Source organism: Camelina sativa, chromosome 3 (genome assembly GCF_030686135.1).
Source record: "Camelina sativa cultivar CO46 ecotype springtype chromosome 3, ASM3068613v1".
Taxonomy (NCBI): Eukaryota; Viridiplantae; Streptophyta; class Magnoliopsida; order Brassicales; family Brassicaceae; genus Camelina; species Camelina sativa.
In genome coordinates, this window is record NC_141882.1 from 12,423,761 (window position 1) to 12,449,797 (window position 26,037).

General features: G+C 35.5%; 5 protein-coding genes across 7 annotated transcripts; 3 read left to right on the plus strand and 2 right to left on the minus strand.

The window, feature by feature from the left end:
- Nucleotides 1-2,336: 2,336 nt before the first annotated feature.
- LOC147946840 (uncharacterized) lies at nt 2,337-4,217 on the plus strand. The gene is made up of 5 exons (XM_087503375.1): nt 2,337-2,522; nt 2,622-2,737; nt 3,335-3,417; nt 3,550-3,737; nt 3,888-4,217. Exons 1-4 carry the CDS (start codon nt 2,441-2,443, stop codon nt 3,599-3,601), a joined length of 333 nt encoding a protein of 110 aa, XP_087359501.1. The 5' UTR covers nt 2,337-2,440; the 3' UTR covers nt 3,602-3,737; nt 3,888-4,217.
- A 2,542-nt stretch (nt 4,218-6,759) lies between these two features.
- LOC104776969 (ribosome biogenesis protein NSA1) lies at nt 6,760-9,957 on the plus strand. The gene is made up of 12 exons (XM_010501148.3): nt 6,760-6,948; nt 7,048-7,163; nt 7,761-7,790; nt 7,898-8,034; nt 8,142-8,321; nt 8,424-8,487; nt 8,582-8,689; nt 8,788-8,941; nt 9,023-9,112; nt 9,226-9,281; nt 9,356-9,413; nt 9,506-9,957. Exons 1-12 carry the CDS (start codon nt 6,867-6,869, stop codon nt 9,832-9,834), a joined length of 1,404 nt encoding a protein of 467 aa, XP_010499450.1. The 5' UTR covers nt 6,760-6,866; the 3' UTR covers nt 9,835-9,957.
- Nucleotides 9,947-12,955, minus strand: LOC104776968 (ER lumen protein-retaining receptor A). The gene is made up of 6 exons (XM_010501146.3): nt 12,432-12,955; nt 11,863-12,128; nt 10,951-11,066; nt 10,448-10,521; nt 10,298-10,361; nt 9,947-10,205 (listed from the first exon to the last, which is right to left on the minus strand). The coding sequence occupies exons 1-6, from the start codon at nt 12,520-12,522 to the stop codon at nt 10,169-10,171; spliced, it is 648 nt and encodes a 215-aa protein (XP_010499448.1). The 5' UTR covers nt 12,523-12,955; the 3' UTR covers nt 9,947-10,168.
- A 2,875-nt stretch (nt 12,956-15,830) lies between these two features.
- On the plus strand, nt 15,831-18,637 carry LOC104776970 (U-box domain-containing protein 17). The gene has a single exon (XM_010501149.2). It carries the CDS (start codon nt 16,190-16,192, stop codon nt 18,362-18,364), a length of 2,175 nt encoding a protein of 724 aa, XP_010499451.1. The 5' UTR covers nt 15,831-16,189; the 3' UTR covers nt 18,365-18,637.
- Nucleotides 18,638-20,418: 1,781 nt separating this feature from the next.
- LOC104776971 (uncharacterized) lies at nt 20,419-26,022 on the minus strand. Of its 3 annotated transcripts, none has more exons than XM_087503453.1 (10): nt 25,273-26,022; nt 24,853-24,896; nt 24,358-24,475; nt 24,172-24,286; nt 23,187-23,716; nt 22,501-22,744; nt 22,124-22,409; nt 21,782-21,946; nt 21,042-21,542; nt 20,419-20,942 (listed from the first exon to the last, which is right to left on the minus strand). In XM_087503453.1, the coding sequence occupies exons 1-10, from the start codon at nt 25,460-25,462 to the stop codon at nt 20,607-20,609; spliced, it is 2,529 nt and encodes an 842-aa protein (XP_087359579.1). In that variant the 5' UTR covers nt 25,463-26,022; the 3' UTR covers nt 20,419-20,606. The 3 variants fall into 3 exon arrangements, with proteins under 3 accessions (XP_087359579.1, XP_087359585.1, XP_087359576.1); XM_087503459.1 differs by having other exon boundaries at nt 21,782-21,943; nt 25,273-25,741; XM_087503450.1 differs by having other exon boundaries at nt 20,419-21,542; nt 25,273-25,717.
- Nucleotides 26,023-26,037: the final 15 nt, after the last annotated feature.

A 26,037-nucleotide genomic window follows, 5' to 3' on the forward strand; every position in this document is an offset into this window, starting at 1 on the left:
CTTTTCACGCAAGGTACATGTCTTCTCTTTTTTAGTCTTACACTTCAAGAGACCATATGGTTATATTAATACTTAATTAAGTTAATAATTTTGATTAAAATAACATTTTAAAGAAAAAAGGGTTAGGGATTGTGTATATAGTATATAATATAGTGGTAAAAAATATATAGGAATAAGTTAATGTTAATTATTTAGATAGAACAATTAATTAATTATAAATCACCATAGATATGTGTTTATTTCTCAAGCAAATGTGTATAGTTTTTGTGAGCTTTCTTAAGATATGAATCACTCTGTTTCTATATAGATGTTAAATGATGACAATTTTGTTTTTGTTTTTTATAGCTTCGGTTAATGAATGTTTCTTCTTATTGTCATTGTAGATCTTTTGTGTTTTTTAAGCACCAAATAGTTTGCTGATTCATCTAGTACAGTGAGTTAGATAAGGGATTTCATTTGCTCATTTGCTGATCCATCTTGGATTGCATTATAGAATTCATCGTCCAAGTGCTCTTTTAAAATTTTATGAATCATCTAATAAAGGTAACAATTTTCTCAAGAAATATGTTCAGATCGGTTAGCGAATAAGGCTACTCTACGGAAAGCATCGTCAAAATCCATTATGCTGTATTTTTCTTAGTGTATGACACATACCTTTGAGTATGTAATAACTGTGTTACAATAAGTTTGTGTGTCTTTGTAATAACTCTTTCATTTTAATGAAATTTGTTTTTGTCGAAAAAAAAAGAAACTAGGTTTAGGTGAAAGATTTTGATTTACCTTGGAAATTTTACTAGTTGTATTAATCGCACAAACATTTATTTGAATATATTTAGAGATACCAGCACCACCTTGCCACGATCGCTGTCAATGCATCCGGAGGCAAGCAGAAACTGCAAGACGTTAAGTGGTCTTCAAAGATAGAAACTCTTGTGTTCAGTTATTTGAAAAAGTTCAGAGTAATTCGTAAATCGGCAGAAGAGCTGAAGAAAAAGAGGGGAGAGAATAAAGGGGAGCCAATGGAGGAAATCTTCACAGAAACCATTGATCCAAGTGTTCATGATTGTGAGAAGAAGAAGAACTGAATAAGAAGAAGAAGAAGATGAAGAACGCTTTACGAGGCATATAACACAAGATCCTAACTAGAACAACGATCGAATAACATATGTTTGTTGGTAAATTTAATATTGATGATGATACTTGTACTAAATTAACTTTAATTTTTGTATTTTTAAGTTGGTAATATTTTAGGATGTTACGGTGACGAAAATAACGATCCTCCCGGTTCATTCTTTTTAATTAACGGATTTGGTAATACACTCATTTATATCCATGTTTTTATCAAAACTCTCGTACCTGATGAATCATTTAGAGATAATTAAGTAAAACAATTTTTCTAATGAGTGATTTTGAACTTGAATAAACTTTGTAACACATTTGTAGGTGGTTGTGACTTTCAAAGATGATAACGTTCTTATTGCATAGATTCTAACATTGCTATTTTCAAAATCAAGAATTTTTTTTTAATAGTTTTACATGTTAATTTATAGGAGATTTGAGTGGTGTCAATTTGCAATCCTCTAAGTTGTTATGGTGTGGTAAAATAATTTAATCAACTATTTATTTATTAATTTTTAATTCGTTCATTTTTTTTATTACGTGAATCACTTAATTGCATATGAAATTATTTCCAAATTAATCATAACTAAAGTTGGTTAAATATTGATTATATATTTTTTTTTCACTTTCCAATATTATGCTAATCCATTTAACATAATGGTTAAAATGGATTAGGTAAAATCAGACAGGTTTTTTCTTTGGATGCAACAACCAATTAAAGTTTTCCTCGCGGATGTAAGACTATTATATACATTACACATTGTCATTTTTGTAGAATTCTCACAGATAAACTTGTTGTTATCAACACTTATTTGCATGAAAAAACTTCTAAAGATGGGAAACCATAATTTTCATGATTACGTATAAGTGATTTTTGTAAAACTTTTGTAATATAGGTTTTTTCTTAAATAGATAATTGTGAATTCGGACTGCTTGATCTACTCTCACCATTATTTTAGTTGAAAACATTACCTATTAATATGATTCATTATGTTTGGTATAAGTATAACTATCAATCATTTTCCTTGAAAACAATCACCAATTACTCACTTACATTAAATTAACAAAAAAAAAAAAAAATTGGAATTTAACAAGACACAATTTGTGTAACACAAACGAACATGCCCGGTTCAGGTTAACCAGAAAAAGCTAAACCGCTTTTTCTGGTTCAGGTACACAATAATAATGATTTAATTTGGCGGTCGGTTTAGAAGACACTTCCAAAAACGGGGCGTAGGGTTTTAAAAAGGGTTTCTCTTCTCTTCTCTTCTCCGTCGTCGTGTCTCTGCAACTCGGAGTAAATAATTACGGCGGCGATCAAATGCCTCGCATCATTCCTCCCGAGAATCTCGGTTGCCCACCGATCCGTGCTTTAACCTTTGACTCTCTCGGCTTAATCAAAGGTGCCCACTTCCCTCTTTCTCTCTGTTTACTTGCTGAAAATTATATATAAGTTTTTGTTTTTCCTAATAGGTTTTTTTCTTTTTCAATTTGATGTGCAGTGACTGAAGCTCGTGGTAAAGAGAGAGGGACTCCGACCGTAGTGAACACATGGGGCGAGATGAATGCTTCTAGAACCGTTCTTGCTGCTTCCATTGATGACCGGTTAAGGAATCCGGTAAAGTTTCATTCTTTTTATGTTGATGTTAAGTTAGGATTGGAGCTAGGTGTAGCTTAGTAACAGATTGATTTCTCTACTGCTGAAATGAGCTGCTTTTTTGAATACTAGCTTATAGGATTCGAACTTGTGATTCTTAGTCTTGGAGACAATTATGGTAGTGCTAAGCCGAATTTGAGGTTTCCATTGTATTCCTTGTTCTATTCAAGCAATTAGTAGTTCGAGTTTTTTGTTTTGCTTGTCATTTTGAAACATTGAGTTTTGGGTTTGTTTAGTAGCGATTGAGAACTTATCGGTGTAGTATGTTATCATTTTGTTTGCAACAATGTCATAGTCTCCTACTATATAGCTCATGAATATTATTTTTTCCTGAGTTATAGTTGTTCATTACTTCTGTAAAATCATGTATGAGTTGGTGAATGTATTAGCAAATTTTGAGTTTTCATGCCTTACTTGTAAAAGACAAAACTGTGAAATCTGATTTTATCGAAGAGAGCTTCATAAGTCTGTGTTTTCCTCTCCATTTTTTTTTTTCTTGCGTCTTAATGACAAACTCATCTGTCTGTTTTCGTCTTTCTTTTTTCCTTCCAATTGCAGCTTTTGGCTGTTGCAAGAAAAGTTAGAATGGAGGCAGACCAGACCGTCACAAGAACCATGACCTACCAATATGGAAACCATTTGTAATTTATTTTTATGGGACGCCAGTTTTATTTTTCTGGTTCTTGCTGTATTCGGCTTTCTTGGATTTTTCTTTTCCCGCTATTATTGTCATCTTTTGCTGCTATATTGCTCGAGTAATTTTTGGATTGTAGACTACTCGCTTTCCAGTTGCCAAACCGTATGTTGCGTGCCAAAGGAAGTTAAAAGGACAAAGATGATGAAGGAATGGGTTTGTCGAAGCGTTTTCGCGGTTTCTAGGATCAGCTGTTCATGAAAACAATGCAGCCGCACAAGAAACCGGAGCTATGGCTCTTTTTAACTTAGCAGTCAACAATAACAGGTTAGATAGCTCATCCTCTTTTTTTTCCTTTGTTACCAATCAAAGTCCTTAGCATTGTGCCAATGTAGGGGCTGCCTGTGTTAACTAGTGCTCTTCGTGTGCAAACCTTCTCACAGTTTCCTCTCTTTTGTTTGTTTCATTGAACTGCAGGAACAAAGAGTTGATGCTGACTTCAGGGGTCATTCCCTTGCTTGAGAAAATGATCCCAACCATTATAAATCTGACTCTTAATTTCGATCGTTCTCAGGCCCTTGGACTTCTTATTAACGTTCTTTAATTTTTCATATCAGTGGTAAATGCAAAAGATAGAAGAAGGGAGAGACATGGTTAATCAACTTAGCAGCGCTCCAATTGTTTTCTTTAGCATTTGCATATACTGTATCATTTCAAGTTATCACTTACATTAATATGATTTTTTTTGGTATATGTTTCAAGCCATATAATATAACACATTGCAAAGCCAATGGTTTCACCATCAAATTTATGTGGAAGCTTTAACACCCGCCATGGAATGGGTCAGTTTACGTACTACTCACTACCAAGTGACAAATATTTTTTAAACCGCCACTTCTAACCACATACAGTAGCAAAGGGGACAAACTACTCCTTGATGTTTTGGTCTCTCATAAATCCAAATTCGTTCAGCCATGAGTCCTGGAATTTTGAGGAGACGATCCAGCTCCCTTATTCTTTTCACGCAAGGTACATGTCTTCTCTTTTTTAGTCTTACACTTCAAGAGACCATATGGTTATATTAATACTTAATTAAGTTAATAATTTTGATTAAAATAACATTTTAAAGAAAAAAGGGTTAGGGATTGTGTATATAGTATATAATATAGTGGTAAAAAATATATAGGAATAAGTTAATGTTAATTATTTAGATAGAACAATTAATTAATTATAAATCACCATAGATATGTGTTTATTTCTCAAGCAAATGTGTATAGTTTTTGTGAGCTTTCTTAAGATATGAATCACTCTGTTTCTATATAGATGTTAAATGATGACAATTTTGTTTTTGTTTTTTATAGCTTCGGTTAATGAATGTTTCTTCTTATTGTCATTGTAGATCTTTTGTGTTTTTTAAGCACCAAATAGTTTGCTGATTCATCTAGTACAGTGAGTTAGATAAGGGATTTCATTTGCTCATTTGCTGATCCATCTTGGATTGCATTATAGAATTCATCGTCCAAGTGCTCTTTTAAAATTTTATGAATCATCTAATAAAGGTAACAATTTTCTCAAGAAATATGTTCAGATCGGTTAGCGAATAAGGCTACTCTACGGAAAGCATCGTCAAAATCCATTATGCTGTATTTTTCTTAGTGTATGACACATACCTTTGAGTATGTAATAACTGTGTTACAATAAGTTTGTGTGTCTTTGTAATAACTCTTTCATTTTAATGAAATTTGTTTTTGTCGAAAAAAAAAGAAACTAGGTTTAGGTGAAAGATTTTGATTTACCTTGGAAATTTTACTAGTTGTATTAATCGCACAAACATTTATTTGAATATATTTAGAGATACCAGCACCACCTTGCCACGATCGCTGTCAATGCATCCGGAGGCAAGCAGAAACTGCAAGACGTTAAGTGGTCTTCAAAGATAGAAACTCTTGTGTTCAGTTATTTGAAAAAGTTCAGAGTAATTCGTAAATCGGCAGAAGAGCTGAAGAAAAAGAGGGGAGAGAATAAAGGGGAGCCAATGGAGGAAATCTTCACAGAAACCATTGATCCAAGTGTTCATGATTGTGAGAAGAAGAAGAACTGAATAAGAAGAAGAAGAAGATGAAGAACGCTTTACGAGGCATATAACACAAGATCCTAACTAGAACAACGATCGAATAACATATGTTTGTTGGTAAATTTAATATTGATGATGATACTTGTACTAAATTAACTTTAATTTTTGTATTTTTAAGTTGGTAATATTTTAGGATGTTACGGTGACGAAAATAACGATCCTCCCGGTTCATTCTTTTTAATTAACGGATTTGGTAATACACTCATTTATATCCATGTTTTTATCAAAACTCTCGTACCTGATGAATCATTTAGAGATAATTAAGTAAAACAATTTTTCTAATGAGTGATTTTGAACTTGAATAAACTTTGTAACACATTTGTAGGTGGTTGTGACTTTCAAAGATGATAACGTTCTTATTGCATAGATTCTAACATTGCTATTTTCAAAATCAAGAATTTTTTTTTAATAGTTTTACATGTTAATTTATAGGAGATTTGAGTGGTGTCAATTTGCAATCCTCTAAGTTGTTATGGTGTGGTAAAATAATTTAATCAACTATTTATTTATTAATTTTTAATTCGTTCATTTTTTTTATTACGTGAATCACTTAATTGCATATGAAATTATTTCCAAATTAATCATAACTAAAGTTGGTTAAATATTGATTATATATTTTTTTTTCACTTTCCAATATTATGCTAATCCATTTAACATAATGGTTAAAATGGATTAGGTAAAATCAGACAGGTTTTTTCTTTGGATGCAACAACCAATTAAAGTTTTCCTCGCGGATGTAAGACTATTATATACATTACACATTGTCATTTTTGTAGAATTCTCACAGATAAACTTGTTGTTATCAACACTTATTTGCATGAAAAAACTTCTAAAGATGGGAAACCATAATTTTCATGATTACGTATAAGTGATTTTTGTAAAACTTTTGTAATATAGGTTTTTTCTTAAATAGATAATTGTGAATTCGGACTGCTTGATCTACTCTCACCATTATTTTAGTTGAAAACATTACCTATTAATATGATTCATTATGTTTGGTATAAGTATAACTATCAATCATTTTCCTTGAAAACAATCACCAATTACTCACTTACATTAAATTAACAAAAAAAAAAAAAAATTGGAATTTAACAAGACACAATTTGTGTAACACAAACGAACATGCCCGGTTCAGGTTAACCAGAAAAAGCTAAACCGCTTTTTCTGGTTCAGGTACACAATAATAATGATTTAATTTGGCGGTCGGTTTAGAAGACACTTCCAAAAACGGGGCGTAGGGTTTTAAAAAGGGTTTCTCTTCTCTTCTCTTCTCCGTCGTCGTGTCTCTGCAACTCGGAGTAAATAATTACGGCGGCGATCAAATGCCTCGCATCATTCCTCCCGAGAATCTCGGTTGCCCACCGATCCGTGCTTTAACCTTTGACTCTCTCGGCTTAATCAAAGGTGCCCACTTCCCTCTTTCTCTCTGTTTACTTGCTGAAAATTATATATAAGTTTTTGTTTTTCCTAATAGGTTTTTTTCTTTTTCAATTTGATGTGCAGTGACTGAAGCTCGTGGTAAAGAGAGAGGGACTCCGACCGTAGTGAACACATGGGGCGAGATGAATGCTTCTAGAACCGTTCTTGCTGCTTCCATTGATGACCGGTTAAGGAATCCGGTAAAGTTTCATTCTTTTTATGTTGATGTTAAGTTAGGATTGGAGCTAGGTGTAGCTTAGTAACAGATTGATTTCTCTACTGCTGAAATGAGCTGCTTTTTTGAATACTAGCTTATAGGATTCGAACTTGTGATTCTTAGTCTTGGAGACAATTATGGTAGTGCTAAGCCGAATTTGAGGTTTCCATTGTATTCCTTGTTCTATTCAAGCAATTAGTAGTTCGAGTTTTTTGTTTTGCTTGTCATTTTGAAACATTGAGTTTTGGGTTTGTTTAGTAGCGATTGAGAACTTATCGGTGTAGTATGTTATCATTTTGTTTGCAACAATGTCATAGTCTCCTACTATATAGCTCATGAATATTATTTTTTCCTGAGTTATAGTTGTTCATTACTTCTGTAAAATCATGTATGAGTTGGTGAATGTATTAGCAAATTTTGAGTTTTCATGCCTTACTTGTAAAAGACAAAACTGTGAAATCTGATTTTATCGAAGAGAGCTTCATAAGTCTGTGTTTTCCTCTCCATTTTTTTTTTTCTTGCGTCTTAATGACAAACTCATCTGTCTGTTTTCGTCTTTCTTTTTTCCTTCCAATTGCAGCTTTTGGCTGTTGCAAGAAAAGATGGCAATGTAAGTTTTTCCTACTTTATGCTATGTGTATTTGTGTAATATATTTCTCTCCATAGCTTAGCTAACATTTATCCAATCGTTTTGTTCATTTCTGTCCTTTTCCATAGGTTGAGATTCTTAATCCTTGTAATGGTGATCTTCACTTTGCATACTCTGTATATGGTGATGATGGTTGTGCCCCTGAGGATAACGAAATTTCTGCCCTGCACTTATTCAGAAAAACGATAGATGATCAGGCAGAAAGGTATATATATACCTGAACACCGAAACAGTTTCTTCGAAATTTCCAGTGAATTTTGTTTTGTATGTTATGTTGCTATTGACGTTCTCAACAAAACTTGATGTTATTAGATCTTGCACATTGCTTACATGCACAAAAAAGGGAGATGTGAGCCTCAGATCAGTTAAATTTCCAGATGCACATAGTGATTCCACGGATGATTCTTCTCCTAAAACTTGGAAAGCATGTGGTTCTGGTGAAATATTGGTTGGTAAAGTGGATGGGAGCGAAAACTTCAGCTTATTTGGAGGGTTAGTAGTTAAAAAATGAATCGATTTGCTTATATCTGTGGATCATCTCGTTTTATATCTCAGTTTTGGTTGTTACTATATTGAAATGAATGTCTGATACAGGAGACGGGTTGAGGCCACTATATGGGATCTTGAACAATGTACTAAGATCTGGAGCGCCAAATCCGTGAGTTGCTTCCTCGTCTTCATGTCATTCACAACCTCTCAGTTTCTTTGATGAACTAACTAAGCCTTTACCGTCTCATCTCTGTTTGGTGCAGCCTCCTAAGGACAATCTCGGAATCTTCACACCCACCTGGTTCACTAGTGCTACGTTCTTGAGCAAGGATGATCACCGTAAATTTGTCACGGGCACCAAGTCTCACCAGGTTAAAACCTCCAGTTTCTTTTCTCAGTGTATCTTGTCCTGATCACTCACATTTTAGTCTTGTCCTGATCACTAACATTTTACTTGTGCTGGAGACAGGTTCGTCTTTATGACATTTCTACTCAGCGTAGACCAGTCCTGTCCTTTGATTTCCGTGAGACCGCAATTACATCAATCGCGGAAGACCCAGACGGTCATACTATCTATGTCGGGAATGCTTCTGCTGACCTTGCTTCGTTTGATATACGAACAGGTTCATTGATTCTCTCTACTTATGTAACATATACTACTTTGCATACTGAATCAAACAATTAATCAATCATCCCTGTTGCAGGAAAGCTGTTGGGAAGCTTTTTAGGAAAATGCTCTGGAAGCATAAGATCTGTGGTTAGACATCCACAGCATCAAGTGATAGCTTCTTGTGGTATGATTCATTGTCACAACTTCACCTCCATATGCCGTTACAACAATCTCATGTGTGTTGTTTTATGAGATAGTTCAACAATCTCATGTCTGTGTTTTTATTGAATTGCTCAGGGTTGGACCGATATTTACGTGTTTATGACGTGAAGACACGCCAACTCATTTCTGCGGTATGCTCTTCGACATACAACTAGTATTTTTTGGTCAAGTAGGGTGTTGCTTATCTATCATTGTTTTATTGTAGGTTTTCTTGAAGCAGCATCTTACAGGTCTTGTGTTCGACTCGGGCTTTACTGGAGAAGGTTTGTTTTCTATTCCCGTTGACAAATCAGAACTATTTCTGTTTTCCTCCGTTAGTATGTTTGTAAGATGATTGGTTTTATGGTTGAAGCAGAGACTGCTGTAGCAAACACGGTGGTTGAGGCTGAAACAGAGGAGATTATGGACCAGGAAGACGATGAAACAGAGAAGGTTCCTCCTGTGAAACGGAAGAAGTCAAAGAAAGAGAAACGCTGTAGAGAAATAGTCTCTGAGGATAAAGACGATGAGGAGAATGAAGATGAGACTGAGAAGGCTTCTGTCAAAACAAAGAAGTCAAAGAAAGAGAAACGCAGTAGAGAAACTGTCCCTGAGGATGAAGTGAAAGACGAGCTAAGAAGCAAGAAGTCACGAGAGCACAAGAAGAAAACCAAGAAAGTGAAACACAATCAGGAGGAAGACTAGGTTTTGACGACATTGTTAACTTTGCTGTAATCCGAGTAACAGTTTTTGAACAAACATTCATGCAAGAAAGTAAAAGAGTTCGTGTGTTTTTCCTTATTTCTATAAAGACTAGTTTTGATATAACGAAACCTCTTCTTAAGGTCTAAAATCGTTGGGAGAGCTACAATGTTCATTAAAGGACTAAAAAACACATTTTAAACAACAATCCTGCATCATTCAACTCATTGTTAGAAAGAGGGCGAAACCAAATATTAGCCATGTCTCTCTTTTCTAATGTCAACATTGCTGCAACTTCCTGGATTTTGATACTGTCGCAAAATTTGTCGGGTTCTGTTCAAGCCGGAAGCTTAAGTTTGGTGTTGGTTTTCCAGCTAAAACGAAATAGAAAGGGATCCAAAGTCAATAACATGATCAATATCAGTTATGTAAAACGTTTATGTTCAGACTGGTGGGGCTACATTACCTTATGTAGTAGTAGTAGAAGAAATCCGCGTAGAGAGCTGTTTGGACAAGCCCGGACACACAAGCTGGAAAATGCAAATATATGTAAAATTAGCAAAGAGGAAAAACAAGTGGTGAAAATGTAGTTAGTGCTTCTTTGTTGAAACATTACAAATCCATCTAGTGAAATGATCTTCTGTGAAATAGCGATAGATCCAGTTGATGATATAGAGTCCACGATACGCCCTGCAAGTTAAATCATTACCCATGTGAGTGCATGCTAAATATTCCTCCAGTCTGCACATTGAGATTTTGCGTACAGGACACAAAGTATGCATCCGAACCAAATGCATAGCAAGGGCAAACCAGTCTAACTTCCTTTTGACAAAGAGTGCAATTAGTTCAGCTCAACTTCTAGACAGACAAAAATTAGAAGGAATAACAATGTATAGACTTCTGAGATATATGCAAGTGTTTCTCATTAATCAATGCAACAAGTGTATGAACTATGAACGATAATAGTATATCAATAGGCTGAAACCAATTCTAAACACACCTAAAGAGAATGCATGTAGCCAGTACTCATGCTAAATCTACATAGCGTTCTAAAACATGAATCTGTAAAAGCCAGTGGGGTAGAGTAAGCAAATGCATATGTCTAAAAAAATTACGTACCCGAGAAAGAGGACATATTGCCCAGTCAAATTGTCGACATTTCCACTTCTCTGTAGCAGAACCAACTGGGGAAGGATAGCAACTGCCTCCAAGTAGATAGAAAAGGCCCAGAATACCTGAAATGGTTTTGAATTCACAGAATTAACAAATGCACTCATATTCTGAGTGAATTCTAGCTGCACAGGTGAAACTTTTACCAGGAGCATATATTTGACAAATACATATGAAGGTAGTAAAGGTAAACAATCTTGGTGAAGTGCATATACGGAGTTATTAAAGTTTTCTATGACACGTTAATCAAAGAACATTTTGGCCAGAATAGTAACAGCAAGACACAGATGCCACTATCCATGGGCACCTTATGGAACATACATAAATTACTAGGACACAGCAGGTTCCATTAGTGGAAGCAAACAAACCTTTAACGATGCAACAAGTTTGACATTCAAAGAGTTTCTCAAAAACAAACAACAAGATACTGAGAGGTTGTATATGTAGTACACCGTTTAAACAAGCTTTAGGACCAACTGAAAGTTTCACATATAACTATAAAAGCCAGACTCAAATCGGTTGTGAAAAGAGTTGAATTCAATGCATTTACATAGACGATAATATATTCTACCAGTAGCCAAGATAAATACCAAATCCAAATGATACAAGATGAAAAGAACTGACATTATCCATCATCATATTCACCAAGCACATATAGTGTTTAAGAAGATACTTTAGCATCAGGATTATGAAGTTCAGCCATATATAAGCGTTATGTATAACGAATGAACCAAAAAGAAGATTGCACAACATATGGGAGCAAGCTACACAACCACATTGATATTTTCCGATAGTATTCGCTTTCCTAGTCTCTACAAACTAAAAATACAAAAGCAATGTGAAATTCATATGGAAAAATACCTCTTGAATAGTGAACTTTTCATTCAGGACAAGTGCCAGAACAAAACATGCCAACACAACAAATTGATGACGAAATGTGTCAAGGTCCTTATCGTATGACCTCCTCACAAGTGGATGCCTACGCATACACCAAACGATAGCCAAAGAGCTGGCAATGAAGACAATCTTCATAACGCTGTTGTAGAGAGATACGTAATCCGTAAAGAGATCCAAGTAGCGAGTCAAGAACACAAGCGCATATAGCTCTTGAGTCTTGAGAGAGATTCCTATTAGCCAACAAAAATCCAAAAGTCAAAACAACCACAAAAAAAAAATGATAAGAAGCAGCACAATGTATGATAAAATCTCTTAGGCAACAGATCTCTCTCTCGTTTTTAGAAAAAAACTAAGATTGAGATTTCATCACTATCTTGACTTGAAATCGCAAACTAACCAAACTCGGATTCACCTCGAAATCGATCATAAAACCTCAATAAAATTGCATTTGGAAGCTACGGTTCGAAGCAAAACGCGATTGTATCGTTTCTTCGAAACATACAACAACATTTCCAAGGAAAGAGAGAACTCACCAGCGCAAGACTTGGTAGCGTAGATTTTGAGAAGAAGGATTAAGATACTGGTCAAGTGAGTCATATCGCCAGCAAATCGAAAGATATTCATGGTTGACCACAACACGGGAGAGAGAGATACAACTCAAAACGATTCCAAAATTTTTCCCGGAAAATCAAAAATCCAAAAGAAGAGAAAACGAAATCAAACGATTCTTCTCTCTTCGAATCGAGAGAGAAAGAGAAGAAGGAAGAAAGGGGGTGCCGTGCTGCACGTTTCAGGTTTTTGCAGAAACTCGTTCAGAGGAGAAGATGACGTGGCAATCTGGAACGGTCTCTAACGTGTGAGTGTGTGCTTTTACTCTTTTTTTTTTTTTTTTTTTTTTAACACCTTGCTTTTACTTATTTCTTAATACTGCTAATTAGTCCTTCATTGTTCCATTAATTACTGACTTTTAACCTAAATTAGTAAATTAGAGACCAAGAAGATGCTTTTTTGAAAAAAATTTGAAAGGTGGAGTTATCTGGTACGTCGCACCTTGGTTAAAGTAGAACGCGTCAGCTTTCGGTGAGTCTATATATTGCGCGAAATTAAGACACGTGTTAATGAAATAGTGATGTGGCAGCTTGGCGGTACGCGAATTGGTGCGGCGTTAACTAATTTTTAATTCCACGTGTTGTATATTTGAAACAAACAAAAAAAAAGACAGTTAGAAATGACTCGGTTAGATAATTGGACCGGTAAAATAGCTTGTTTATTAATGGATATGGGCCTTTTGAGATTAGTTATCACTAACCCAATGTTATAACCAGATTTGATTATTATGAACCACATCTATATGTAGCTTGGTAGACTTGACTTTGACTCTATAAATATGTGTTCTTGAGACTATAAAGATGTGTTCTTTACAAATATGTGTTCTATTGTTTGGTTTTGTGCTTACTGCCCTGATTCAAATCTTTTTTTTTCTTCTAATTCTGTAAAGATGATTGAAATCTATAGTTACTCATAATTTATAAATAAATTATATATAGAACGATATTCAATGCGTCGCTTCAACGTTCAAAACTTCGTTTTTCTTGTGAAGGACTAGTAGACAAACATGAAAATGATGTATGAACGTTCATCATGACTCATGGAAACTATAGAACACGTAAAATAAAACATAATATTTGTTTTGTTTTTTTTTTTTGCCTTAGTCAAAGAAATCTAAAGCATTAGTAATGCCTCCCTTGGACGTGAGCATAGACACCACCGTGGTCGGTCTGATTTTTTTTGCCGTGAGTGTTCGAACTACCGATTTTAAAAATCAAATATACCATTTTTTCAATTGTGTACCTCTTAGAGTATACACATTTTTATTCTTCATTATCAAACAGTTCTGAAAATCAAACACATGTTCTCACATCCGAAGCAGTAAGCACACTCAAACCAGTTCCCCTGATTAATTAAATAAGGTAATATGTACAATCAGATATAGATAACGGGACATCACGTGACGTGATTCGCTATACAATGCAACTACGACAATCGACAAAGTCGCCGCATTTGTAATTTTATGCTGTGATGTTTATTAAGGTTGTTCAGACATGAGGTTTTAAAGGTTGATAAGTCAAAATGGAGCCAGTTTTTTTTTTCGAAAGAAAACGAACGTATTTTTTGCGAAATATTATTTTAAAATGAAAAACTTAAACCAAATCAACAAGGGCATTATTTTAAAAATACTTCGAAAATATTAAATTGAACTTCTTATGATGAACACAATAGAATAATGAGGGTTTACCATTTAAAATATCACAATTTATATAAATGGTACTTATAAGTTTATCAAAAATGATTTTTCTAATTTTTTTTATATGGCTAATTCTTATCACTATTTTTAACGTTGTTACAAAATTAAATATACAATACAAAATTAGTGTTTTAAATAGATTTTTGTAGACTGTAAACGAAAACAAACAAAAATGAAAAAATATATTCTAACAAAAAAGGTTTTTCTTTAGATATTGCAATAATATGAAAATATTTGATTGTAAACTTAATAAGAAATAAAAAATGTTTAAAACTAAGGAAGATCTAAAGTTGAGTTAGGTTTAATATTGTCACCAACGCAACAAAGAAAGTGAAATTCCTTTAGCTTAACATTTTTTCGACGCGCTTTCGAAGGCATCAACGACACGTTGCAGGTTGCACTTGTAATCTTTCAGAGTCAACGCTTCACTAGCATAGGGTTCTTCTTACGTATGGTTACGGAGGACAGAGTTATTTTATTTTACTATTATGTTTATGGAGTACGTAATACTTAATACGTGTTATTATTACTGGAATAATTAATCTTTAACAGAGCATATAAGAAATAATAAAACATTTAGTTTATCTTATAATCATATTCATCGTCTTGCTTGTAGTTTACAAATTCTGGTTTAGAGCTTATAAAATTATCAGTTTAAATATGTATAACTAAAACACATAAAAACTGAGAAACAATCTAAAAATAGTATATTTACACGTGTATTCTGAAATTTTAGTTTCAAATGCAACGTCAATTAGATTTTTCTTTTTAACAATGTTATTATTATATCTTTCATATCGGTTGAATCGTTAAATGTAAGATATTAATATAAACATTGTGATGTATTTTAATTGACTTAAATGTTTTGTAGCAAAGATAAAAAAATAAATATACGTGAATACTTGTCAAGAGATATAAAAATAGTTGTTGAGTTTATGTCTTTTTGTATATTGAGAACTTGGAATTTGTATTTGTATGTTTGTTTTTCTTGTTGGCCAGCCAAATTTTTATGATATACTATAAGAAGATAGTTCAAAATCAGAAACCGAAACCTATCAACCAATCAAGTGCTAAACATCATTGACCTATATTTTTTTTTTTTGGTAGGCACATCATTGACCTATATTGTCACTAGTATTAATTTCTACTCCTTCCCCTATTAATCAACTCAAACGAATTTAAAATTTCATTTGTCGTATCAATTAAACACAATTCAATAAGGAGAATTATAGAGTACGTATAAGTTTCCTCTTAATTATTAAATGCTGTGTTTTCATTTCACATATCATGTCGTTACGTACGCCGAGTTGCCGACCTATAGAGAGTAAGGTGAATCACCGATTGGGTCAAACGAACCTAAACAAGGGGGTAATGATTTAATACCACACAATAATAACAACACATTAACATCGAATCCAATGAATACGTATAAAAATACAAAAAAACAAATACGTCGAACCACGAGAGACTCATAAATATTTTTTGCAGACAGAGCATTAATTACAAGTCGGACTAGAGTGAATAATTTTAAATAAGTACTCGTATTAAAAATAAAAATAAAAATAAAAATGAAAAAAAGACAAATCTGGTAATAAAAAGATGAGATTCTATCCGTTACATCTCAGTATTGACTTTGTTACTGGGAAAAAAAAAAAAAAGGATAAACTTTTCCAGAGAGAGAGATAAAAAAAATCTGACAACGAAGAAGAAGACATAAGAAAATTCTGAGCCTTTCGATTCATTCATATACGATTACGCGTTCTTCTTCTTCCTTCTCTCTTTCCCAGAAAGTATCATTGAAACCCTTTTTTCACCTTTTTCTTCTTCTCCTCTTGACTTTTTTTTTTTTTTGTTTTCTCTTTCTTCGCTAAAGAATCTTTAGTTTTCATTTTAGATTCTGTTTTCTTCTTCGTATAAACATATATAAAGTTTCGGTTTTTTCGATTCTGGGTACACGAGATTAACCCCCCCCCCCCCCCCTTTTCCATGGCCTCCGCGGCGATATTCTCATCTCTCCGACGGAGGAGATCGCCGTCTTTGGAAGCTTTTCTAGCCCCCGTTGACCTTTCCGGCGTTGCTCTTGTTCAAACCCTAGCTTCCATTTCCACAGAGGTTGTATCTTGTTTCAGCGGCGTTAGATTCACGTTCCAACGCAAGAACGCTCGTTCTCTGATTCGCAAGATCGAGATCTTCGTCGTCTTGTTCGAATTCCTCGCGGATTCGAATTGGGGGTCAAGAATAAAAAAAAGAACAAGCAGCTCTGTTTTCTCCGAATCAACGGCGTTGCTCTGTTTAAAAGAGCTTTATCTCCTTCTCTACCGCTCCAAGATCCTCATCGATTACTGCGCTCAATCTAGTAAGTTATGGCTATTGCTACAAAACCCTTCCATTTCTGGGTATTTCCATGATTTAAACCAAGAAATCTCCACTCTTTTGGATGTTTTCCCTGTCAACGACCTCTGTTTAAGCCAAGACATAACAGAGCAAATCGAGTTGTTGCAGAGACAGTCGAGGAAATCGAAACTGTACATCGATAACAACGACGAGTCGTTACGCGAAACGTTCTACTCGTTTCTTGATGCGTTCGAGAGCGGTGAGATTCCGAGTCCTGTTGATCTGAGATCCTTCTTTGTCGAGAAACTGAAGATTAAGGACTCTGAGAGTTGTAGAAACGAAATCGAGTTCTTGGAAGAACAGATTGTGAATCACGATGGTGACTTAGAGCCTACTGGATCAGTGATTAACGGGTTTGTAGCGATTACAAGGTACTGTAGGTTTCTGTTGTTTGGATTCGAAGAAGATGGTTTGGAGTGGTGGATTGAGAATCCTAAGAAGCCACGAAAAGGGTTCGTTGCTCAGGAGATTGGGGACACGTTTATAACTGTTCCGAAAGATTTTGTTTGTCCCATCTCACTTGATTTGATGACGGATCCTGTGATTATATCTACAGGGCAGACTTATGATCGGAGCTCTATAGCTAGGTGGATTGAAGAAGGTCATTGTACTTGTCCTAAAACAGGACAAATGCTTATGGATTCGAGGATTGTTCCAAACCGAGCTTTGAAGAATTTGATTGTGCAATGGTGTACAGCGAGTGGTATATCTTATGAGTCTGAGTTTACTGATTCTCCTAATGAGTGTTTTGCTTCTGCTCTTCCTACTAAAGCTGCGGTTGAAGCTAACAAAGCTACTGTATCGATTCTTATTAAGTATTTAGCAGATGGTTCTGAAGCAGCTCAGACAGTTGCGGCTAGGGAGATACGTCTTTTAGCTAAAACGGGAAAAGAGAACCGTGCGTTTATCGCGGAAGCAGGTGCGATACCGCACTTGTGCCGTCTTCTTAAATCCGAAAACGCTATTGCGCAGGAGAATTCAGTGACTGCGATGTTGAATCTATCGATTTATGAGAAGAACAAGAGTCGGATCATGGACGAAGGTGATTGTTTGGAGTCTATAGTAAGTGTATTAGTTTCTGGTCTCACAGTGGAAGCGCAAGAAAACGCAGCAGCTACATTGTTCAGTCTCTCTGCTGTACACGAGTATAAGAAACGTATAGCGATCGTTGATCAATGCGTTGAGGCGTTAGCGTCATTGCTTCAAAACGGGACACCGAGAGGGAAGAGAGATGCGGTTACAGCGTTATATAACTTATCGACACATCCAGATAACTGCAGTAGGATGATTGAAGGAGGAGGTGTGTCTAGTCTCGTTGGAGCTCTCAAGAACGAAGGCGTAGCAGAGGAAGCAGCAGGAGCTTTGGCTTTGTTAGTAAGACAATCTCTTGGCGCTGAAGCTATAGGGAAAGAGGACTCAGCTGTGACGGGGCTCATGGGGATGATGAGATGTGGAACACCGAGAGGGAAAGAAAACGCGGTGGCTGCGTTGCTCGAACTCTGTAGGAGCGGTGGAGCAGCTGTAGCGGAGAAAGTGTTGAGAGCACCTGCCATTGCGGGGTTACTTCAAACGCTTTTGTTTACCGGGACAAAACGTGCTAGACGGAAAGCTGCATCGCTTGCTCGTGTTTTCCAGAGGCGGGAAAATGCTGCGATGCGGTCTGGTGGTTACGGGTTTGTAGGGAATTCAAATGGTAATAGAGACGGTAGTTTTACAACCGATGTCTCTGTACCGATATCAATCTCAATCTCCGTACCTGTGTTGTGATCTATATGGTTTAGTGAAAAAGTTCTATAGAGGGTACTCTTTTTTTGTTGTTGGTTGGTGTTCGTTTCATTCACTGTATGTCTATATTATATACATTTATTGGTTGGGAAAGGTATAATACAAAGTAATATTTTAGAGGTGATGAAAAAGATAACAAAAAAGATTTGTGTATGGGTCTTTTCTTGTATGTGTATTGTATTTGGATGTATAAGCTATGAAAACCTCAGCATTGTGATCGTTTACTAAATAAAGAACTTGCGTTTCTGTAGTAAACTATTTGAAATGTCTAGAAAATTAAATCGAAGAAAAATATTTGGTTGGAAGGTTGTCAAAAAGAAATAAACAACATTTTTTTAAATGCGGTTTGACCAAAAGAAATTTAGATAATTTCTTAATTAATGAATGAATTAAATTAGTTGGTGCATATATCTTAAGAAATAATGTATCTAGTTTTGGATCATGAATCTAATAATGGTGAGTTATACTTAGATTTAAAGATAAAATAAAACTTCATAAGAGAATGATAAGTAAGAAGACTTTGAAAGTATTTGACTAATGGAGAACCCTTTAAAGAGAAAAACATTCAACAAAAAGAATAATTACATAACAAAGAAAAAAGAAAGAAAGAAGAGAGATAGATAAAAGTGAGAGTTGAAGTATTATGATTTGGATGGTCTCTCCACTTGTGAAATTGGTAGAAGAATATTAAATCAAAAAGGAGTCCAAAGATATTCACTACAAAAGGTTGAGAAAGAGAGAATCTCTAGCGAAGTGGTGAGTTGGGACAACTTAACTTCGTATTCTTTTTTTTCTTTCTAAGCTTACTAAGTGGATCTCAAAATTATAATTTTTTTAACAAATTAAATTATAATTGTGTTTAAATGTTTTAAAATGTGTGTTTAAAGCACTTTATAGTTTTACCATGTACTTGTAAACTATAAAGATCTAAGTTTCAAATTTGGTTAAAAGAAAGATTTCCATTTCAAACTATAGATTTGAAGCCTCTATATTAAGATAAGATGATTCGTGAAAATGTTATTGAAGAGACACTATATATTTTCCGTAAAAATGGAAAATGTCATTGATGATCTTTGTGTAGAGGATTTTCATGATATATTATAATTTGGAGATTTATGATTACAAATTGATAGTATAGGATAAAGTCGTCCACCATGTTTTGTTATTTTTTTTTTGAAGTGGATGTGATCTTATTGTGTTTTTGTCTTTTTGGAGTTATGTATCATGTGCGTATGCGCATTAACACCCGACAATCTACGATAATAATCATATCATCAAATACTTTAATACAATTTTATATTTCTTTTTCATTATGTTAATACTAAGGTTAAAAAGTACATTAAAATTAACGAAAACGAACTTGCGAATTTGGAAAAATTTTGAGTGTATTTTATTCATGTAATTAAGTCTATTGAAACTTTAAGGAAATGCGTAATCATATATTCATACCAAAATATCATTCCAGCTTTGTGGATGATAGGTACGAGAAATCATAATGATTGTTTGAAATTGATTGATGTTTTTTACTTTCTCTAGTGTTATTAAATTGTGTGATGTCTGTTAGTAATCTCTAGACCGCAATGGTCTTTGTCCGCCTAGTACGAAATCAATTCCGATGTCTACCAATTGGAATGTTGTTTAACAGTCGGTCATCGTGCCCGAGGCTGTCGAGGTTCAGACTAGTGATCTACTGAGCTTTAGTGGTTTTACTAAGTTCTTTCCTTTTACTATCTTTAAAGACTTTATAACTCAATAAGTCAATATCATACGATACATTCAAAGTATTGACTTGACTCGACGCTCACATGTTGGCTACCAAGAAAAATTACTAGATTGGATCAATTCAAAACGTTGTTGTCCACAATTCCTCCATTGACTTATTTATACAGCTGGAGGGTTTCCAAATTCTAACCTGCTTTTTAGCTAACCAATGGCGAAAAAGTGAAGAGCAAGCTTAAAAAATGGTGTTGAGACCCAAAGCTAGGATGATGTTTTAACATTCAAACATATAGACAAGAAAAGTACTGAGGCAAGAGTTAAAAAAGTTTCCTTTCTTAAGTTGCATTGATGAAATCAGAGTTGTGTGTTCCCTAAGTTAACAGAGGAGACAAACGATGATGATAAATTACATCCAGAACATACCCATATTTTTCCTCTTCAGACTCGCCACACAAACCTCTCTATAACCGAAAGAAGCTGAAAAATCCACTCTCTTTCTTTATTTTTAGTACGAGTTTTGCCAGAGCTGCTGCTGGGTTTGATTCGACTGTTGACCAGCCTGAGACCCAGCACCATCCCTAGGGCTTTGCTGCTGGCGTTCGAGTGACATTTCAGTTTGGGACTGATAGAAATTTGGGTATCCATGAGATCCATAATGCTGTTGTTGCTGAGCTTGGCGATATCCTCCCGCTGCTTGCTGGGTCTGCTGTTGTTGTTGTTGTTGTAGTTGCTGGTGTAGTTGTAGTTGCTGCTGTGCTTGGAGGTTGTAGTACGTGTTAGCTGGGACACCTGACATGGTTCTGGAACCATGACCGTGATGCCACATCGCCGAGTTTTCGTTCTGAAAATTTAAATCAAAATAGAAAAAAACGTCATCAAATGGTTCATGTCTGAAACCAAAAGAAAAATGGTAAGGAATTGAACATAAACGAGAAGGTACCTGCTGTTGTTGCTGATGTTGCTGTTGCTGCTGCTGCTGCTGAAGTGCCAGTAAGTGATTACTCTCTTTGTATTGAGAACTAAGAACATCTTCATAACCAAGTGTTGTACCGGTAGGAGCAGACTGTTGGTTAAGAGGGAAGCTTGCAGCAGATCCAACATTGGTTGAGTTTCCAAATCCATAAGCGGAGGCAGGCGCCGTTGCAGACTGAGGCAAATTACCGGGAGAGACATTCGTTTTGTACTGCGGAAGCAATGAGGCAGCTAGCTGGTGGTATGAGCTATTACCAAATGTTTGCTGGAAAGCGGATGGCATGTATGGATAGTTCTGAGGCATAACAGGATAACTGATCATGTTTGCATAGTGCGTTAGAGGCAATGTGGGTTGAGAGTAGGGATGCATTGGAAGCTGTTGAGGAAGAGCTGGTCCAGTAGCGATATTAGCACTAGGTAAGGTTTGCTGAGCTGCCTGTGTTGCCGGGATCCCACTGCCTCGGAGAGCCTGCAATGTAAAAGCATATAAATCAAAATCATACTAACCCCTCTTCTAGATCCCTCAAGATCTAACTTTGTGCCAACAAGTAGGTTAAAGCCAAATCCAGAATCTCGAAATTTAGTTTTCGAATCTGAAATAACTACTGCCTTTGGCTACGTAAACAAAACAGTACCTATGTGACAACTAACAATACATTACTACTTCTCAATAATAAAAGCTAAGAGAAAGAGAAAGGTATTATTTACCTCTGGCATGGAAATGCTTTGGCCACTAAGTGATGAAGCATTGTTGCTATTTCTTGACTGCAGAGACTGTGCAACTGAGAAAGGTGAATACTGGAACTCAAGTTCCCTCACACTTTGTGCTGTTTGTGCAAATAAAGCATTGGGAACTGAGTGTGTATACCCCTGCTGATACAAAAACGAACAAGAACCAATGTTAACATTCAAGATTACATGGGAATCACTTCAGAGCTCTTTCAGCAAAAATATTAACGAGATTCTTTTAGAAGCTTTCACAAATACTTAGGATTTTCAAAACCTTCGAAATTTGGTCCTGCTATGAAAAGCAATGCACAGGTAACTTACCATCACATTTGATAACGAAGCAAGATTATGCATCTGATTCTGTGCATTTGTCTGTGAGGCATCATATACAGTATTCATCTGCTGCTGCTTAGCATTTTCATACGCATACCCTGGCTCAGACTGAGCAAATGTGTACTGGTGCTCCTGAGCGCCCTCAGAGTTTTCTTGCTTCAAAACCTCTCGCCTCGACTCTAAAGAATCATCATAATTTTCAGTAGCAGGTGCGTGGACCATATTTCCATTGGCTGTACCTTCAAGATGTTCATCGCCATAGTACTCAGTATTTCTGCAAACAAGTAAGATATTGGTAAGTACGTTATAAAAGAAAAAAACCCATAAAAAATTAGAAAAAACAAAAAACAGTAGTAACGGAATACCTTGCATCTGAATGTTCAATCTGTGGAGCTACATCAGAAGTCTCTTCTACGTTGTTGCTCAAAGGTCTTGATCCAAAACCTCCAAAGCTTCCGAAACTTAATTGCGAGCATTCTTCTGTATGGATTAGCAAATGGTTTGGAATTACAACAGCAGGTCTATCTTCTTCATGTGAGGCTTCTTGATCATGACTATCTACGGTTTGTTGTTGATAATTGGCTGGACGAGACGAAACATCATCTTCATCTGAAAAGTAATAATGAGACAGTGAATAAAAAAAACCCATCAAGAATACCAAAAGATCCTCATAAGCTTCTGATTCTCTAAAATATCATTCTGTTGAAAATCTCTACCAACAAAATATGATTTAGAAAAAAAGAACAGAAAATTACTGTTTCAGGACAAACCAAATAACAAAGAATATTTCATCACCCCCAGCAGGATAATAAGCCTATTTGTATTCCTATGATCAATAAACACAAGCCCACCCCAACATGAACAGAAAAAACAAAAATTGACCATAATTGCATACACTAGCAATCACTGTGATTTAATTGATGAAAAGACATAGTCATTCACAGCATAAACATATACCCTTCAATATAAAAACAAAACCAGACAACACACACCAGCATGTATATTCGAGGTAAACAATGGGAAACATATTAGAAAGATTCAAAAATATTACCTTTGTGGTGCTCTACTGGATGGTTCTGTGTCTGATATGGATTATCATCAAATTCTGATGAAACTGCAGAGTCATCTTCTTGAACAGAGTCAGCTTGCACATGATCGACTCCACGAATTTCAGAAGGTTCATTTTCTGCTAAATGTATATTTTCTAACCGGTCCTTCAAATGTTGCTCTCCTCTATCGGATTGGAATTCAGCTGGACCATTGCATACCTCTGATTCTGCTGGTGCTACTGATACAGAAGATGTACGAGGTGCCACTGGCTTCTCAATCGATGGCCATTCATCTCTAACAGGGACCTGCTGATTTGCGCTAGCTGCATGCTCATGACTTATCTCAGAACGCATATTGACATTTTGCTTCATTGTCTTGTTCTGTGGTATACCCATCTTCACAATGTCAGCCATAGACCTCTGGCCTGGAGCGCCAAACCATGCAGTTTGATGTCCAGAAGCCGGCTGTGATGATGATATTACATCACCCGAGGTAACAGATGACAATTTATTTTCCGTAGCGACGGAATCACTGCAAAAGATAAACAGCATACATGAGACCCAAATAAAAATCATGTACAACACATATTTCAAGGGGAAAAAAAGCTACAAAAGTGAAATGTCTAACGAAAAAATGAAGGACTATGGAGCACGCATTCAACTGTAATACATGATCTCGAAAAACCAATAACCATATCTGACCTCATCATACAACACCAAAAATTAAGATTTTTTGTTGCTTCTAGTTAATAAAACAGAAGCTGTACGTGAAAGATTCTCTAGTTACTGGCTCAGATTTTCATAAAATACAGACTTGCAATGAACCAGTATACATAATTCTGATATTCTACTACCTACCTTAGCCATAATTCATATAAAATCAACAGAGTTACTAAGTAATTCAATACCAAACACACAAAACTTCCACTGATTTTTTTCCATCTGCATTCAAACTCCCAAAAAAAAGAGAGCCACTCAAGAGAAAACCTGTTTTGTGTCTGATGGTGGTCCGCCACTCCAGAAGCAGAAGACCAAGAAGCTGTGTAACCTTGTGGTCCACTTTCTTTCTTGTTTGTAGATTTTCCTTGGTAGTTTCCAGAATCTGAACAACAGAAGCACATAAGCATGATTCTTACAGTTAAATCTTATGTATACAAGTGATCATAGTTATACCTGTAGAGCTGAAATGGGTAGATCCACCTCTCCCGCTATAACGATCAGAACCACCTCTAGCACCACGGTTATACATGTTATTAGCACCACGAGGCCGAGAATCCGGTGTATCCCTAGTCTGAATAGAAAAAGAAACACTATTAAATCACCAAAATTCCAGTTAATCAAAATGATAACTAGCAAAAACAAGAATTCATTTTATTCCAGCTGAACATCTAGAGTCAGTTACTAGTACATGATAAACTAGCTAAACCTAGAGTTCATTTTATTCCAGCAAAATATCTAGAGTCAGGTATAAATCACTGCGACAATGTTTCAACATCAGTAAATCTGTCAATGTCGAAATTATGTACTAGAAACAAAATGTTATCACACATAGTCTAAGGATGTACTAATAAACAGATTGTGCCAATAGTTTGCGTTTAAAATGCAAAAGACTGAACACCAAAAGGCACTTCCTTGGTCTATTATTCCATAAGAATACGATTGACTCACCTCTTTCTTCTTTTCTTTCTTGCTCTTTACCTCGTGAAATGGATCTGAAATAGAGAGAAGAACAAAATAAGTATCAATATCAGTAATAGACGCCAACAGCAACAAAGACAAGCCTTGCACAGGGAGAAACTAAAGATCATGAACGAACTAAGAAGGTGAGATGATATCAGAAACCAAAACCAGCTAGAAAGTTTGACACTTGCAACAACTTTAGAACAATGAGCATAATGCAGAAGAACAAAAACAAAACATTGGTCGATTCAGAATCACAAAACCCCAATCAAACCCTAACAGAAACCCTCAAGAGTAATCAGTCAATTTCGGAGAAAACCTCCTCAGGATACATAAAAACCCTATTTTTCTTCACCAAACAGAGGATTGAGGGGGGGGGGGGGGGAAATTAAAAATAAAAGGATGAACCTTGAGAGAGGAGGCGAGCAACGGCTTCGTTAGGCTCCATATTGCACTCTTTAAGCATAGCATAGATCTCAGCCTCGGGAGCGTTTACAATTTCCTTCAAGCTTTTTACTATTTCTCTAGACCCTGAAGGGATATCGTTATTAGCTTTCCTCCCTCCGGCACTTCCGCCGCCGCCCACCTTGCTGCTCATCTTTATCCGCCTTTAAAAAAAAAAAAGCTGTCTCTCTCTACCTCTCTCTCCCTCCCTCTCTTAGATCTGAAACGAAATAACGAAAGCTTTTTTTCTTTTCTGTGTGGCTTCTCTCTTTTAGTCTCGCGACAATACGAAAGAAGACGAAGACGAAGAACGGAAGCAGACGGGAAGAGAGAGATGATATATCTGTAGAATGAATGTGAAACCCTCTCGAGAGATTTTTTTCACCTAATTGTTTCTTTTCCTTTTTTTTTATTTTTTTTCAATTGCCTTTTCAAAATTGTTAAATTACTAGACCGGTTTAAACCATCCGTCTCATAATCAAACCGAACCAAAACCACTTAACGAGATTGAGACATGGTACTTTTGTCTAATTTTGAATTTATGTAAAGATGAGCGCAATGTAAGATTTTTTACATGTGCAAATGCAAACAACCCACATGTATCAATCTTTTTAAAACTTCTTCTCTGTCTGTGTGTGTGACATCATCCGTATTTCTACGCCAATATTTTTCGTTGGATACTTTTAATACTAGCTCTCTCAGACATGAATCAATCTACACATGATAAGA